Genomic DNA, 17,945 nt, shown 5'->3' on the forward strand with positions numbered 1-17,945 from the left:
TGGACATCTAATTGGTTGTATATGCATCTTATGGATATTTTTACAATATATTTATATTTTTAAGAAATGATACATTAAGGAGTATTTAAGGGATCTCATCATAACCGTTAATTTTATTTATCAACAAACTCTCAAGAGATTTCGTCATAATGGTTAATTATATTTGTGGACAAATTCTTAGTATAACATAATTGTCAAATACCTTAGGCTACATTTGTTGTTGAAAAATTTGAGAGAAAATATGAGTAAAAGAAAATAGAGAGGAAAAGTTGAAGGAAAATGAAAAATGGATATAAAGTTAATAAATTATTTTATATGTTTTTTCAAATTTTTTTCATTTATTTTCATATATTATATAAAGATTAAATAATTTAAAAATGCATAAATGTTTAATTAATTTTCTTTCGTATTTTTCATAATGAAACCAAACACGAGAAAATCATTTTTCTTAATGTTTTTGTTCTTTCCTTATTACTTTTCGAAAATCAAACATAACGGTAGGAATAGTCCAGACAAATTTCTTTTAAATATTTTATTATTTATGAATTCTCTTTCATTTTTTTATGATTTTTTTTTTTTTAATGATGATGAGTAGAATTCAATAGATTTTTGGGTCGTCTGAAATTGTTTTATAATAATATATTGGAATTATTAAACTTGTAGCATATCAACATCAATATTGAAGTTACAAAAATATGTAAACTAGTGAATGAATTCCTAATGCATTAGATTTCACGGCATGACAATAAGAGCTTTTAACTTTATTATTTAACTAAAAAAAAAAACTCTTATTAAAGGTTGCCCTAATTAATAGTAATTGGAGAATTATTTCCATATCATTAACTTTAATTTTAGGATTTATCCATAGTTCTGTCCCATAATCCAAAGAGTGCAAGCCGCTGGGGTCTGGCTCAAATGGTAGAGGAATGAGGAGGGTTTGTGTAAACGCATATGATTGTGCTCATAGAGTCATGTTTGAATGAGTCGAGCTCATCATTAAAAATAAGTCTCTTGAGTGGTCCGGAGGAGTTTATCCTACTCGGCGTGTAATTTTCTTTGAAGCCCACTCAATTTGAATGGATAAAATTAAATGAAAAAAAGAAGAAGAAGAAGATAGTTTTATATATTGTGCTGATAGAGTTGTGGGTTCACAGGTTGTGTTCTAAAAATTCCTTGGCTTGCTGCTCATCCCATGGTTTTAAAAATTAAAAAATATTTAAAAGGAAAGAAAAAAATATTATATTATATTTATTTCTCGGAAAATAATAAGAAAAATATAAAAAATGATAAAAAAAAAATAAATAAATTTTTATATTTGAATGTCACAAAAAAGGTATGAAAAATAAATAACAAGAAAAATATTTTTTTTTTTAAATTCTAAAAGATATTTTAAGTAAAAGGTAAAAAAAAAAATTGGAGAAAGTATTTTTTTCAATGACTTATTTCTTTCCCTCATTTTTTTTTTAAATATCAAATAGAAGGAGATTTTATTTACTTTTTTATATTATTTTCTTATCTTTTTCATTTTTTACATATTTTCTCCCTTGGTAGGTTCACAAACCAAATATGGTAAAAGAAAAAAGGAAGGGAAATATTAAAAATAACATCCACATAAAAAAATTAGGGTTTATTTAGTAACTATTTTTTAGAATAATTTCTTATTTTCTAAAATAAAAAAATTGAAAAACATGTTTAGTAATAAAAAAATATTTTTTATCCACAAAATATTTTTAGAAAACATATTTTAATTATTTTTTATTATTTTCACTTATTTTTTAAAAATTATTTTAAAAAATAATTATAAAACATATAGAAGACAAAAATTATTTTTAAAACAAATTTAAAAATATTAAAAATAAGTTAAAAACATTTTACATTTTAAAATAGACTTTTGTTCTATAAAAAATTATATAATAATTTCAAAAAACTGTTCTTAAAAACTGTTTTCGAAAACAATTATCAAACAATTTTCAATGTCTTCAATATAAGCAATTAAACTAGAAAAAATACAAATAAAATTTTGCCTTATCCTTTCTTTCTATTTTTTTTTTTTTTTCATTTGCTTCACTCTTATCTTTTTCCATTATTTTTATGCTCCGCATAAGAATTTTTTTTCTTTTATTTCCTTCTGTGTTTTGGCAGAAATCATTTGACTTTGTAGCAATTGTGGCTGTCCTCAGTAGTTTAATGAAAATCAAGGAGGGAATCGGATTATTATGGTTTCCACCCCGCCCACCTATGACGATTAAGAAGAGAACACACATTAATAGCTAGGCTCTAATACATCAGAGAATTAGACCATAAGATAAAAATAATAATAAAAATAAAATAGTGTCACCACGTTAACCAATAAAGAAGCTCCACATGCAGCAATTTTTTGGTACCAAGCATTAATGAAAGAGCTCAAATTTTCGACCATAAAACACAAGCCCCAATCAAGTCCACTACTGCAATTCAAACTGACCCAACAATAGTGAACTTGATTGATGTTGCTTCAGACCAAACCATTGTTGTTGAGCAATGAAAATGGAAACGGAAAATTGAGGTTGGTTTGAAAGGTCGTTCAACAAATCCAGGGTAAGCCTCTTACCAAGAAAATGTTGTCTTCAAGAAATCAAACTATTGAACAGTCCAACCTTTTAAAGCCTTACTTTCTCCATAGTTATCAAATGTATGTAAGCACACTGAATTTCACAGTGAAGTGCCGAGAAATAATGACATTAACCGATTGATGTTTTAACTGTTGTGTAAATTCTGTACAGCAAATTAGATTTTCACGTGCAATAATTAGCCTATATATGAAATAACCCAACTTTACCTGTCGTGTGGTAATGGCTTGGCTTGTGGAACTTTGACGAAAACACAAATATGAAGAAAGTGCTCCGGATTCATCAGGTTGTTAACCACCCAAGAGAAAGGTATCTCCAATTTTGGTTCAATCCCTTGGATGCGGACCAGCTTCAACTTGGTTTCAGCATCATCAGATGGGCAGCAACACTCCACATTTTCACCCTGTTTTTCCTCAACATCTTCCTCATTTCTCGTGTTGCTTTCATCGTCTGAAGGGGCTCTTGATTCTTCTTCAAGTTCTATTCTGGGTATTTCCTCATCAATTAAGGTTTTTTCCACAAATAACTCTGGAAGAAGAGCTTTCACCGCATCACGTAAGGTGAAGCATTTGTCTGCAGCCCCACAAATACAAAGCACACTCAATTCCTAAATCATGTCAATGTCAACATTTGGCATCATACACATAAATGTTCCCAGATATATGCAGCAAGCACCAGCTAAATGGGTCCAGAGTATGTATGTGTGTGAGGATGTGTGCAAGGGAATAACTTTATCATGTATGATGTACCTTTAAGCAAGACTTCCAAAAGAACCCCAACTAGAAAGATAGGCATTCTCAGTAAGCCTCACTCATCACAAAGGAAATAAGTAACTAAATACATTATGTCATACTAATGATTTTAAAACCATTCCATTTTTAAGATATTCTATTCCCTTTTTACAAAGTGACCAGCCATCTACAGTAATATGGTTGGTAGATTCTTGAGGAATGCACTTTTCCCAAACTTTCCTCACCTTAATCTGAGGAAAATGGGGAGAGAAATCTTTTACCAATTTTCCTTCTTCTTTTCTTAGTATATTTTTTTCATTCACCTTTTTCCATGACATCCAAATATAAGAAATTCATTTTCCAGTGCACTAACATTTTCTAGCTATGCCTAATCTGTCCAGATGGTCATTCTTTTCTCCTTTATATATATATATATATATATATATATATATATATATATATATATATATATATATATTGTGATTGGCCTGTCTAGATGGGAATCCTAATTCCCCAACAAACAAAGTCTAATATAAAATAATACAACAAGATTTGGTTTTTTTTTTTTTTTTTTTAATAAGAAAAGAAGTATAAAACCCTAGCAAGAGATTCCTCACATCAAACAAGGCATACCTGAGTTTACCTTCTTCTCTGTGAATCTCAACAGGTCGGTTCATGTAAGAGATTTGGTCCCAACTATCAATTTGAGGTGCATCTTCTAAATCATCAAAATCCTTGCTCACACTCCAAACATACAAACGAACTGGAATTCTACCTGATAAGAGCTTAAAAAATAAGACCAAAAAATATGCCCAAAAAAAAAAGGGAAGACAAGAACACATTCACCAGAAGTTCCAATGAAAATAAATAACACTCACAATTTCTTTACAAAAACATAATTAAGAAGAAACTTTTATAAAAGTTGGGTGGCTAAGCCTTAAAATTAGACCCACACTGTGAAAAGAAATCTAGTTGGAAATGAAGCATTCAAACTATAAGTGGATTGCTGTGCATTGGTGAGCTTTGATTGGCTTCATGGACAATTGATAAGGGTTGCATGATGAATAAATGCTCTACAAGAACAGGTCAGGTGGAACTAAAACTTGGAGCAGTGAGGGATTCGTGGAATCTCATTTTTAATATAAGAGAACCCAGGTAGACCTTACAACACCTTAAGCTTTTTTTTTATAGGTAAATTTTTTGTCCCCATAGGGACTTGAACTTGGAACCTCCCACAAACCCTCCCCAACCCATAACACCTTAAGCTTAAGCACATTATTACACATAGATTTCATTAAAAAATTATTTTTAAAAAAAGGGACAATCCTTTTAATAAATGTTACGCGAATAAAAGCATATGATACCCAACATCTTTAAAGTTACAGCTGTATTTAAGCTTATTAACTTGACTGAAAGGCTATCAGATTCATTAAAATTTTATGAAATGATTTTAGATATCAAATGATATGCTCAACAAGAAGTAATTTTGATCTAGTAACTTGATTTTTCAGATAACTTCATAAAGTGACCAAAAATAAAAAATCAAGGTTTATTATAAACATTTTTAAAATTTTCTGAAGTACTAATGAATGTGTTTGGAAAGTAATTTCAAGTTGCAAAATGTTAGTCAAAAACAAATAACTAATGTGCCAGAGGTAGATTTCTTGTTCCAATAGTCATAATCTCAATGAAATTACAAACGGAGGTACTTTGTCTGAAAGGTCAAGCAGAGCAGAAAATAGGGTGTTCTGTTTAAAAATGGAGTTGAGATGTGAAGGGGCTAGAAAGAACCACACAGCAAAACGCTAATATATGTGCACCACAACATAATGCTAATATATTTGCACCTCATGTGCATCATCTTGAATGCTCCCCAAACAGATGGCTTGAGGAAAAAGGCTGGAAGCCCACAAGTACATTGACAATGAACTCAGCATACTAGTAAAAAAGAGAGTATGTGCATTGGTTTTCTGCTTTATGTCCTTCCCCCCACAAATCTCCAAACCCAGTTCGTTCATCACCTTCCCAGAAGAAGCAATCAAGGTGGGAAGGATGGGATGGAAAGAGAGAAAACCCCATTTTAATAAGAAATGGTAGCAAAAAGGTTTCTCCACTTGTAAAATTAAGAGAGATTCTGTTACCTGTCTTGACTGGTCCACCAGTATCCGTTTCACCGGTGTTTGTTCGAGATTTTAATAAGTTTGAATTTGGTTTCCCTACATACTGATCTCCAACTTTTTCAAGTTTAAGCTTAGATGAAACCCGTTGGTAGGTCTCCATATTACCTGCAATGAAATATGTGTAAAAATGTTGGAATATAATCAGATAGACAAGTATATGAGAAATACTGTATTCAACAACCAAAAGGTGATCAGATAACAATCACTCTTTTAATAGGGAAAACCCAAAAGTATTCCTGAATGAAATTCTGGGAGCCCACATATAGATCAGATTTCCATTGTAGCATTTTTTTTTTTTTTTTTTTGGGGATAGGTAAATTTTTGCCCCATTGGGACTTGAACCTAGAACCTCCCACAAACCCTCCCCATCCCTTTACCACTTGAACCAGGCCTCAAGGGCTGATTTCCAGTGTAGCATTCACGCCTTGTTGCTTTATGATTCCCAATTCTGCGCATGTGGGCATGTCTGCATGTGGGTTGCATTATACAGATGTGTATATATGTATGCAAACAAGTGTGCAGATGCGCACACACACACATATAAATCAAGATATGAGAAATGGGGGTTTAACAACTCTGCACACACACACATATAAAGCTAATAAGATCCGTTGACAAAGTTCCAGTAAATATGAATCTGCTTTAGAATAATTTCCTTTGACAAGGTTCAATTTAGCAAACATTTTCAGTTTTTGGAATTTCAAGCCACTCTAACTCTCACTGTCAGGTTACAAGTTCCCTCTTGTCATTATAATTGTGAAAAAGGTTTGTCTATAGACCAAAATGTTGGTACAATGGAGAATAATGGACCCTTGAAAAACAAATTATTTTTATCTGTTATTGTTTTCTTCTGGGTTCCATGCCCAGAAGGTGAACTCCATTCAATATTTCTTGAACCTCTCAAACCATAATGAAGAAAATTATTCCCACATTGATACAAAGTTCAATTCTTTAAAAAGGCTTATGATGCTTTAAAGACATTTTCAAATCAATCAAGACTAAACAACTCTTTCTTTGAACACGGCAAGGGTTAGATACTATCTGTTTGCCTATAATATGAACTTATCACATGAACCAGATCTAGCCTCAAAATTCAAGATAATGGATCACTCTCTGCCTCCCTATAGCATGTCCAGTTTCTAATAGTCCAGGCAAAGAAATTTCCACAGGCAACAGCAACTGTCAAACAAACACCATTTTAGGATTATGATAATCCCATCAAGCCATGCACTCCACAACTCCTCCATAGAGAAGGTTTCCGCAATGCCACTTGACAAGAATGCATCTATCAAAAATTTATGAAAAGAGAAGAGCATCTAAACAGAGGATCAAAGGTTCAACAAGATCAGATCCACATGCTCATTTGGATTTGTTGCAAGCAAGAATACCTTACTTGAAAGCTGAAGAGTGAAAAAACCAAATTTATTACTACAGAGCTTCATACTGCTCTTTTTTGGTGGAAGATTACCAATGGTTAATTCAGAAACATGAGAAATACATTTGATAAATTACCTATCTCTCTCAATCTAACTTGCTCAAATTAATTACAGGGAGAATGAGTTAATGGACTGACATACATTGCTGCTTATGCATAGTGTCTAATACTTGTACGATTGATGTCTTTATATATAACTGCAGTTAATTTAGCAGAATTGAAACATTGAAATATTGCAATCAAGATTATATAAGCAAGTGAATCCAACCAATTATAGAGAATTGAGTAAGAACTGCAAACTCTTGGTTTAAAATGGCAGCAAAATCAGACATAAAACATCCATAAGAACAATTCTTCAAGTAACACACATTTCAATTTTATCTGCTCTTATGAAAAACAATAAATCTCCAATTTTTTCCAGTCTTAAGTTATGACATCAAGACATTTGTATCTGTGTGTGTGTAGACACAAAACAAAAAATGCATTTGCTCCTAATCAATAAGCAAACATACCTTACTTATCACTCAAAAAAGAAGAAGAAGAATAAGCAGACATACCATTTAACACAGAGTGCCAGAGCTCCACCTGATCAGATTGTGACATGTTCATAACATTCTTGCAGTTCCCATTGACTATATATGCTGCCTGGAGACATGATTAAGTACTGTGAAGAACAATCTTAATAAGACATTCATGTTGTTCAGTGCATTTCCAACAAAAACTAGTTATTCCCTGCCACCCGCCCAGAAGAGATTAAAAAAAAACCAATAAAATAATAATAAAGGGGATCAAGGGAAATAAGTGAAGTGAAGTAAAATGCTAGGCATCTGAGGCAAAGGGCTTTCACAACAACAAATTTAAGTGTTCTATCTTCCTAGTGAATAAGTTTATCCTATTTCATTCCCTGTCCATCTTTTTCTCCTCAAGATTGGGTTTTATCCCTACCTAGCTTAGGCACCATGAGGGTTGAAAAATTAATAGTGTTGATTGTTGAAGATGACATGTATATTGGTTAAGTATTGAATAGGTAAAAATGTGTATATTTGTATTGCCTTACTATAATCAGGTTATCGCTTTGTTTTTCACCTATTGTTTTTTGAGAGCAAGAATCTTGAGTAAGCACTAAATAAGAAATCTTATTATTGGCTCACATGGGAAAATTACTTGGTTCAATCATCACTTCTCGGGATGTTCAAGCATCAAGAATATGTGTTCAGTATTGTGTGTTGCCACTTGTGCAAAAATGCTACTGGTCCTTCCCTCATGATAAGGAAACATATTAGCATGTTCTCAAGGTCAATATAGGTCTACCCAGTTATATTAAAAGGCAAATAATAAAAATAGCAATGACAGAAAAAAGAAAGGAAAGAAAAGGAAATGGAAAAGACACATTGAAATCCATATTAAATAAACTATATCATTGCTCCATTCACCATGAAAAAGGCAACACCCACCAAATATGGATACTGCGAGACCTTGAAACCAACCCAAAAATAAAAACACTCACACAAAAGAAAAAGACAACTAACCTCTTTCAATGAGTTAATAAAGCTCCACTTAACACTATCTTCACCTTCGCATGGAGTCAAAATATTACCGGGGTATCCTCTAAAATGTACCTACAAAGAGAAATCCAAGAACTGAGAATAAACCTACAAAAGTAAAAAGATACATATATCAAATTTATTTCTCATCAGGTAACTATAATAAGGTTTACAATCTCATTTGCAGTTTACTGGAACCATTCAACCATTATCCCATACCTCACCCTTTGAACGTTATCCAAAGAGAAGAAAATGGAATCCGGAAAACTAATCTCACCCTCTGGTGCCGTTGCATTAGTTCCATGGGGCCTTCTCACTAAGCACCGGCTAACCCTTTCAGCCCTGTACTTGCCCTTTACCACCCTCCTCTGTGGATTGTCCCACACTTTCATATCATCACAGCCATTTCCCACTAGATCTTCATTTGTAATTTTTTTTTTTTTGATAAGTAAATCTTCATTTGTAACTTATTTTAAGCTCACATCGTTTTGTTTAAACTAGGGATATTAAAAGCATAAAGTATTTTTTTATTTTTTATTTTGGTAAGTAAAGGATATTCATTCAAAAGGCACAACGCCACAAGGTATACAGGGAGTATACAAGGCAGCTAAGGCCTCAAAAAACAACAACAAAAGAAATCACCTCCCTTTAAATGGAAGTTATCCACTCTAGGAAACCTATAAGGGAGAACGCCTCCTCACCTACATACAATTTGGCCCAACTCCACAGATTACAAACAAAAAAATTCTTTAACTTCTGCACATTCAACACACGTCCCCTAAAAGCTAATCTATTCCTCTCCTTCCACACCATCCAAAAAATACACAACGGAATGGCGTCCCAAATCTTTTTCCTTTTTTTTCCCACAAACGAGCCCCTCCAGCTAGCTAAGACCTCCTTTACACTTTCTGGAAAAACCCATTTCACATCAACTAAACCAAAAACAATATCCCATAGAGCTCTAACCACTGTACAATGTATAAGGATATGATTTACACTTTCTTCCTCGCATCCACACAGGAAGCAACGATTTGGAAGTTGAAGCCCTCTTCTTTGAAGTCTATCCAAAGTGAGCACCTTCCCCCATGTCGCCTCCCATGCAAAAAAAGCAACTTTAGTTGGCACCCTTGCCACCCAAATGCTCCTAGAAGGAAAATCTGTATCAACAGACCTCGCCAACAAGCTATAAGCTTCCTTGACCCTAACCTGACCTCTTTTTCCTTTCCTCCACAGGACAGAATCTTCCTCCAGAGAGGGCTTGTGACCCCTCAATATATGTAGAAAATCCCCAACCAACTCCATCTCCCAATCATTGAAATCCCGCAAAAAATTCAGATTCCAATTTCCTTGCCCCGAATTCTGATCCCACATTTCCTCAACCGTTGCATTCCTTTGAGCCGTCATACCAAAGAGATGAGGAAAGCATTGGGACAACGCTAACTCTGTACACCACACATCTGTCCAAAATCTGATCGTGTTGCCCTTCCCTGCTCTGAACGTCATGTTATTCCAACACCAATCTGCTTCTTTCCAAATCTCTTTCCAAACCCCTACTCCCACTGCCCCATTAGCCTTCTTTGGCCTCCACCCAAAATCCTCCTGCCCATACTTCACCTTGATCACTTGTTTCCAAAGATTATCTTTGTCACAAGCAAATCTCCATATCCACTTGCCAAGCAGAGCTTTGTTCAACATAGCTAGCTTCCTAAGGCCTAGCCCACCTTTATCCTTATCTGTGCATACCACCTCCCAATTTAACTTGTAGATAAAAAATATTACTCACCTAACACAAGCAAAACTAGGGATATTAAAAGCCCAAACTATATAACTTGTAGACAAAAAATATTATTCACCTAAAACAAGCTTCCTGTCCAGCTTGATCTTTCACTTCCCAGGCAAAGCTTTAATTTGGGCTAGGTTGGCCAGGTTAGAATTCAACTCGACCCAAATTGCTAAATTGCCCAAGAGCCTATGCCATGCTGTAAGCATTAGCATTTATGGAGCCTAATCAGATGCTCCCATCACTCTCCTTGGTAATTTCAATATTCCATACCTCAAATTAAAACTTGCTTCCCGCCTCTTGTCAGAGTAGTTTTGTATATGGATCTAAAATCGTATTTTGTCATTATTTTGGTGCAAAAACACTATTTGAAGTAACAAACTTTTTTGATGGTTTGACGATTTTTTTTGTCACCATAAGCAAATTTGCTTCTCATAAAGAAAATTTGAAGAGCATAATTTTTGCTACAATCAGCAAATGAACTTGTAATAGTGGAATCACAGAGTCCAAACAAAGCTTAAAACTGTAAATTATTGATGTTACCACTTCAAAAGAGATTATTATAACCCTTTTTCAAATTGCATCAATGCAGCTGTTTTGATGGTTTGAAGACAAATTTTTGTTACAGTCAACAAATCAACTTCTAATAGAAAAATAAGAAGAAAGGGATGAATTTTTTAAAGGACAGTTGAGATCAAAATTTGCATCCATTCAACAGTTTTGATGTTTTGAAGACAAATTTTTATACCATCAGCAAAATCAACTTCAAACAGAAAAAATTTGAAGAAGACAAATTTTTGTTACCATCGGCAAACTAACCTCTAATAGAAGAAGAATCACTAGATCCAAAGCTTAAAGCTGTAAATTATCAATGCTACAAAGAGATTCTTGCAACCCTTTTTCACCTATGCAACTATTTTGGTGCTTTAAAGATAAATTTTTGCCACCATCAGCAAACCAACTTCCTCAGAAGAATTAAAGAAGTTAAGGGTTTGTTTAGAAATTAGATTTATGCTTAGAAAATGTTTGAAAACAGATTATTTAGAATTGCTTCTAACAATAGAGTGATTTTTTAGAACAAATTTGACGTATTTTCACATGTTCTTTGTAGGGTGTTCTAAGGAGCAACTGAAAACATGAAGAATAGGCCTAGTATTTTTGCATACACAATGTTTTAAAGGAGAATAACTCCACAAAACTGTTTTTCATATTTCAATAGTTAATTCGAATTTTGTTCCTAAAACTTCTTTTTTCTTTTTTTGATAGGGAAATAAAACCAATATATTATCAATGCCCAGCATAAACACACCCAAGTACACAAGTCGTATGCAATGGACATCAAAAGGCAAAACACAAAAGAAAGGGCAATAAAACAAAAACCCCTTCATGAAGATCCTTTTTTTTTTTTCTTTTTTTTTTTTTATAGGTGAAGGAATTTCATTAAAAGCCAAAAAGGCTAAAGTAAGAGTATACACGGAGTATACCAGGACACAAAAGAGCATAAGACAAAAAGGCAAACAAGCCTGACCCTTACTTGGTAGTTAACCAGTCTACAAAATCTATCAAAGAGAAAGTGTTTCCTCTATATACACCCCAGCCCAATTCACAAAAGTGTAAAAAAAATGGATTTGACCCTCATCTATGTTCAACCTAACCTACAACAAAAGGTTACAAAGAAATATAAGTTTTAGTGCTTAACCAAACATTTCTTTGCTTTCAAATGTTCTCTAGTTCCTCTCCTTCCATAATGTTCAAAATACACACAACCTCTAAACCTTTCATATTTTGCCCACAAAAGAACCATACACCCTAAAAGGGTTTCTCTTACCGAACTTGTCATCACCCATATAATCCCAAACAAGGAAAATACCAAATTCCAAAAACACCCTAACTCTAACACAATGCAAAGGATGTAATCTATTGACTCTTCATCTTTCTTACAAAGAAAACATTGATTCACCAAAGATCATCCTCTCCTTTAAAATTGATCCAAGTCAAAATCTTCCCCTAAGAAGCTTACCATGCAAAAAACCTACGTTAGTTGGAACCATCAAATTCCAAATAGCCTTCATAGAAAAACTTCCACTATTTCCTACCACCAAAAAGTGTAGGGGGATTTGATTGAAAATTTACACTTCCTTGCATCCATCCATTCCATTTTATCTTCCTCATCCCTTCTCATAGTCTTCCTTTCAAGCCTTGAGAGAAAGGCTTCAACCCTTTCCATCTCCCAATCATTTAAATTCCTAGAAAAACAAGGGTTCAAATGCCCTCCCTTGCATTACTGATCCTATATATCCACCACCCAAGCATCTTTTGTAAAAGTTAGGAATATAATAAAAAGGGAAAATACTCTCTTAGAGTAGAATCACTACACCATTTATCTTTCTAGAATTTCACCCTTCTACCATTGCCAACCCTGAATGAGATTCTAAAATTAAAATTCTCCCAACCTCTCATGATGGTCTTCCACAATCCAATGCCAAAACCACCCCTACTATCTTGGGAACACCAACCACCCTCCTCTCCATACTTCTCAATGATAACCCGCTTCCAAAGGGACTCATTTTCTGAGGCAAACCTCTAGATCCACTTGCCTAGCAATGTCTTATTAAGGGTTGATATCTCTCTAATACCAAGATCTCCATAGCATTTCTCTTTGCAAGTGATCTCCTATCTCACCAAATATGGTTTTTTCTTTAAGGAACCCCTGCCCCACAAAAAGTCCCTTTAGATCTTCTCAATACTTGAACTAGCCTTCTTAGGTAAGACAAACATAGAAATATGCTAAATGGGCACGCTTGACATAGTGCTCTTCATGAGAGTAAGCCTCCCCCTTCTAAAAATATATCACCTTTTCCACATAACTAGCCTCTTATGAACTCTCTCTTCTATCATATGCCAACCAACCCTCGATTTATAGTGGGATTCTAGAGGTAGACCCAAACACAAGACTAGGAGTTCACCCTTCCTACACCCCATCTTGGCCACCCGTTCCTCCAAGAACATTGCCATCGGAATTAATCCACTTTTCTCCAAATTTATCTTCAAACTTGAGTTGGCTTCAAACCACATAAAGATCCAACTTCGAGAAGGTACTTCCTCTTGACTAGCTTCACAAAAGATAAAAGTGTCCTCAACAAATAAAATATGGCACACCTCCACTCCTTTGCTTCCCCCTCCACTTATAGACTACAATAACCCCAAAAATATATCCACCACCAAAAACAGTTAAGGACTACTATAAAACACTTATTTTTTAGAACTATTTCCAAAAAAATTGTCAAACAAACCCTAAAATTTTTGTTAAAAATCAATATCTAAGAGAAGAAGAATCAAACATTCCAGACTAAACTTGAAGTAGTAAATCATCAATGCTACCAACTTCAAAAGAGATTATCACAACTATTCTTTTAGTCTAAACACCCAAAGATTATCACAACTCTTTTTTCAGGCTAAGAATCAATTAGTGTCTCATAAAAAAACCAAAAACACTTAGTCATTGCTAACATGAATAGGAATGCTATAGTAACATGAATGGTATCTTTTTCGAAACATGCAAAGTGCCATTATAGTACCACTATCAGGACATTTTTTTTAAAACTACCAATAACGAGGTTCTAGTAAATAGTGCGCCCATATTAAAGCAACTGAAGGATCCTACAAACCAATGGTAACTTTTTTTGCATGGGGCTCACAACCCTAATCTTAGGTTTAGGGAGAGGTATTCTTCTCCAACCAATTAAGAAATATAACCTCACTACAAACCCGCAAGTGTAGGAGACAGACAGTGTGTGGACACAGCAATGTATACCAATTCTCTGTTAAAGAAGTGAAACTCAAGAAAATAGCATGATATTAAATAAATTCTATACCGTCAAATTCCAAGGTCTTTCTTGTTCTGCACATAGAAGATCAAAAAGAACGCCTGTTGGTATATGCCTGTAAGAAGAATGTATAGCCTTAGTCAATATTTTTCATCCCAATGTAAGGAAACAAGGGCAACTTGTAAAGTTTTTAATAAAACAGTGTTTGAATCATCCAAACATTACATGCAAAAGCCAACAGAGAGACATTACAGCCAATTTCTCACTAAGCCACCATAAATTTGATAGATGATGATGTCGTTTGTGAGGTGGGAATCACATTTGACATCATCCTTTACCAAAATCCATACTGTGAAGGTCTTGATGAGTGAGATGCAGTTATTCAATAGTGTTTCAATGCACACCAATAGTTAATTTGTTACTATTAGCTATTTTTTGCAACAAAAGTCTTATTCAATAGTGTTTCAATGCACACCAATAGTAGAAGGATTTTAATATATCTTGAGTTCTTTTAATCATTATGCAGCTAGACAACTATGGAAAATTATTACTTGTCCAACAGCTTGACCATCAAAACAGACTTTCAAAGAGCATGAGAAAATAAAAGTAAATTATTTGGACTCTCCATTTGAGGAATTTGACTCAGGACAGCACTGTTTTATTAGAGAGTTTCACAGAAAAGAAACAAAAAAGGAAAGGGCACCGAAGGAAATGCCACCAATCCACACTCCCAAAAATTTTGAATTTGCAATTGACACGATAAATCCACACTCCAGGCATGCAATTCAGGGATTTGCCTCAAGTTTCAAATGTAAGTAAATAGAAAAGTGGGTTCTGTATTGAGTTATAAAATAGACAAGCGTAAAGAAAAAAAAAGAAGAAAAAGAAGGGGAAACAGACAGGTTTTTGCTCCTAACCAACAATCCAAGTTAAACCTCCTGGAACTCTCCCACTGCCAGTAAACCAATATTTCTATGTTGGGCCATTTCCTTAAGTGTCAACAGTGTGTTACTTTCATCCACAGATACAATTTTTTTAAGAGGTGAGATAGAAAGTCATGTATCAATATCATTTATATGAAGGAAAATACATCATACCATTTGAGTGGCAAACCTTTATACTCAAACCAAATAGTATCTACACCAGGTGGAAGTGTGCTACTGAAGTGTGGCTTGAGTAGAGGAAGTAACAAAGGTAAGTACCCCATCCGAGGTGCTAAGACCTGAAATCACAAAATAAGTCAACATAAGCAACTAAGAAAAATTAATGTGGAAAGAAAGAAACATTTTCCACAATTCAGGACCAGTTGAATGAGATTACGAACTCTTTTCCCCATTCAACTCTTTCATCTTCACTCAAAGGTAACCCTTCAACATGGTATATAATACCACTGGATCATTTTTTGTTTCACTTATATCACTTTTTTGTATGTAATCAGAGATCTTTTAGGTTTATCTCAACTGAGAAATCATTACCTTAAGAAAAAGAAGAAAAAAAAAAATCCTTCAGTCATTTTCAAGCTTTAAACTTATAAAAATGGCATTGCCTTGTTAAACATGTATTGATTTTTTGAATCACCCACTCCATCAGGGAAATTAGCTGAAAATTATCATTTTTTTTTTCAATAAGAGATAGTTTTCCCTAAGAAACCTAGGCTTCTTTTGGATTTCAAAATAAGGTAGGGAAAAGGAGGAAAGAATTAGAAATTAAATTATAATGAAACAAATGAAACATTGGTACATATTTTAAACTCATTCTCTAATAAAAACAAAAAAATAAAATTGCAGAGAGATGAACACTAAGAGCTTTTGAGATTGCTCGCTTGCTCTAATTTCCTAATAATCTGTCTTTTGGATTAAGAGATCAATGATATGCTTCAAATCATTAAAAAAATTATCTTCAATTTGAAGAAAGAATAAGATTTGATTGAAGATTGATTGAAAAATTGACAGATATTGTAATGGAATCGGAAAGAGAGAGAGAAGAGAGAGGAGTTACAAGAGCAGGAGAAGGATGAGGAAGAGTGGTGACTTCGGATTCATGGAGATGAATCTGGAGGGGAATAGCCCCTTCCCAAACATACTTTTGTGCTTCTCTGCCCATAGCTTCTACATCCATCTCTCCCCGGAACGCACCTACGCCCTTCCTCTTGCTCGGTCCTTCACTCCTGATACAAGGTTTGCAGTTAATTATGAGATCTCCATTTTTTTAATAATAAATAAATAAACTACATATCTAGACAGTTTATATTTTTTTTCTTCCCAAAATACCCGCATTATACCATTATTCCCCCTCATATCCCACATTTTTATAATTTAAATGAGATAATCATACTCAATTTACCTTAAAGATCATAATAAAATTCACCTTTATATTATTTAGTGGTTATATCCAAGGTTTGAAAAATCAGTTGTTTTCCCATTTTTTCGAAAATATCGGTGATTTATCTCATTAATTCTATTTTAAAAATTACTAGCACTTCTCTCTTAATTTTTTTATTTATCCTTTTAATTTTAAACGTTTTTATTTTAAAATATTAAAAATATAATTTTACTCAAAAATTGCAACAATATAAAAAATAATAATGAAGCCTAATTGTGGACCCAAAATTTATCTCAATTTTATTTTTATATTAATTTTGAGCTCAATTTTAAATCTCAATTACATGTGTTATTTTAGGTTCACTCACCCTTTAATTTTCAATTTTCATTATTTTATAAATATTATTATTATTATTTTTATTATTTTATTATTATTATTATTATTATTATTATTATATTTTTATTTTATTTATTTATTATTTTATTTTTTTTATTTTATATTTTTTTTCTTTCTCCTCTCTTTTCCTTTTTCTCCCCCACCTACCCTCACCCACTCACTTCTTCTCTCTCCTCCCATGCTCTCATCACCGGCCACTTTTCAATTTTCTCTCAATTTTTTGAGTTTAAGACCAAAATAATTTATTTGTAAAAAAAAAATGATAAGAATAGTATCCATTTCAAAATATTTGTCAAAGTAGTCTTCTTTATCCACGTAAACATTCACATGGATTTGAAGTGTAAAAAACCACCGTTGGTGACTGTGGTTTTAAAACTTACAGAAATTTCCTTAAAACCACAATTTTACAATTTCCCTTAAAACCACAATTAGTAAGTGTGGTTTTACAATTATTTTTAATCTGTCCCTATTTTAATGATGTTATAATTTTAATATTATTTTTAAAATATTTTTTTATCAAAACAACCATAAAACCACAGTTAAACTGTGGTTTTACAATTATTTTTAATCCGTCCCTATTTTAATGGTGTTATAATTTTAATATTATTTTTAAAATATTTTTTTATCAAAACAACCATAAAACCACAGTTACTAACTGTGGTTTTACTAATGGTGTTGTAATTTTAATATTATTTTTAAAATATTTTTTATCAAAATAATCATAAAACCACAGTTAGTAACTGTGGTTTTACAATTATTTTCAATCTTTTAAAACCACACTTAAAACCACAGTTAGTAACTGTGGTTTTACAATTATTTTTAATCCACACCTGTTTTAATGGTATTGTAATTTTAATATTATTTTAAAAATATTTTTTATCAAAACAACCATAAAACCATAGTTAGTAACTGTGGTTTTACAATTATTTTCAATCCGCATCTATTTTAATGGTGTTGTAATTTTAATATTATTTTTAAAATATTTTTTTTATCAAAATTACAATTATGTTGTAATTTTCACAAATATTTTTAAGGGGAACTCATGTGTAAAAAAGTATGGGATTTTAGAACTTTGTTTTTCACAAATTTTTTTGTTACGACTGTTTTAAATATATATATAT

At 32.8% G+C, this 17,945-nt stretch overlaps 1 protein-coding gene across 2 annotated transcripts; it reads right to left on the bottom strand.

Moving 5' to 3' along the window:
• Positions 1-2,670: 2,670 nt before the first annotated feature.
• LOC117906930 (autophagy protein 5) lies at positions 2,671-16,296 on the bottom strand. Of its 2 annotated transcripts, XM_034820216.1 has the most exons (8): positions 16,105-16,296; positions 15,204-15,328; positions 14,155-14,221; positions 8,485-8,574; positions 7,513-7,600; positions 5,482-5,625; positions 3,984-4,115; positions 2,671-3,182 (listed from the first exon to the last, which is right to left on the bottom strand). In XM_034820216.1, exons 1-8 carry the CDS (start codon positions 16,222-16,224, stop codon positions 2,815-2,817), a joined length of 1,134 nt encoding a protein of 377 aa, XP_034676107.1. In that variant the 5' UTR covers positions 16,225-16,296; the 3' UTR covers positions 2,671-2,814. The 2 variants fall into 2 exon arrangements, with proteins under 2 accessions (XP_034676107.1, XP_034676116.1); XM_034820225.1 differs by lacking the exon at positions 3,984-4,115.
• Positions 16,297-17,945: the final 1,649 nt, after the last annotated feature.

The sequence above is a fragment of the Vitis riparia genome, chromosome 2 (assembly GCF_004353265.1).
Source record: "Vitis riparia cultivar Riparia Gloire de Montpellier isolate 1030 chromosome 2, EGFV_Vit.rip_1.0, whole genome shotgun sequence".
NCBI classification, from domain to species: domain Eukaryota; kingdom Viridiplantae; phylum Streptophyta; class Magnoliopsida; order Vitales; family Vitaceae; genus Vitis; species Vitis riparia.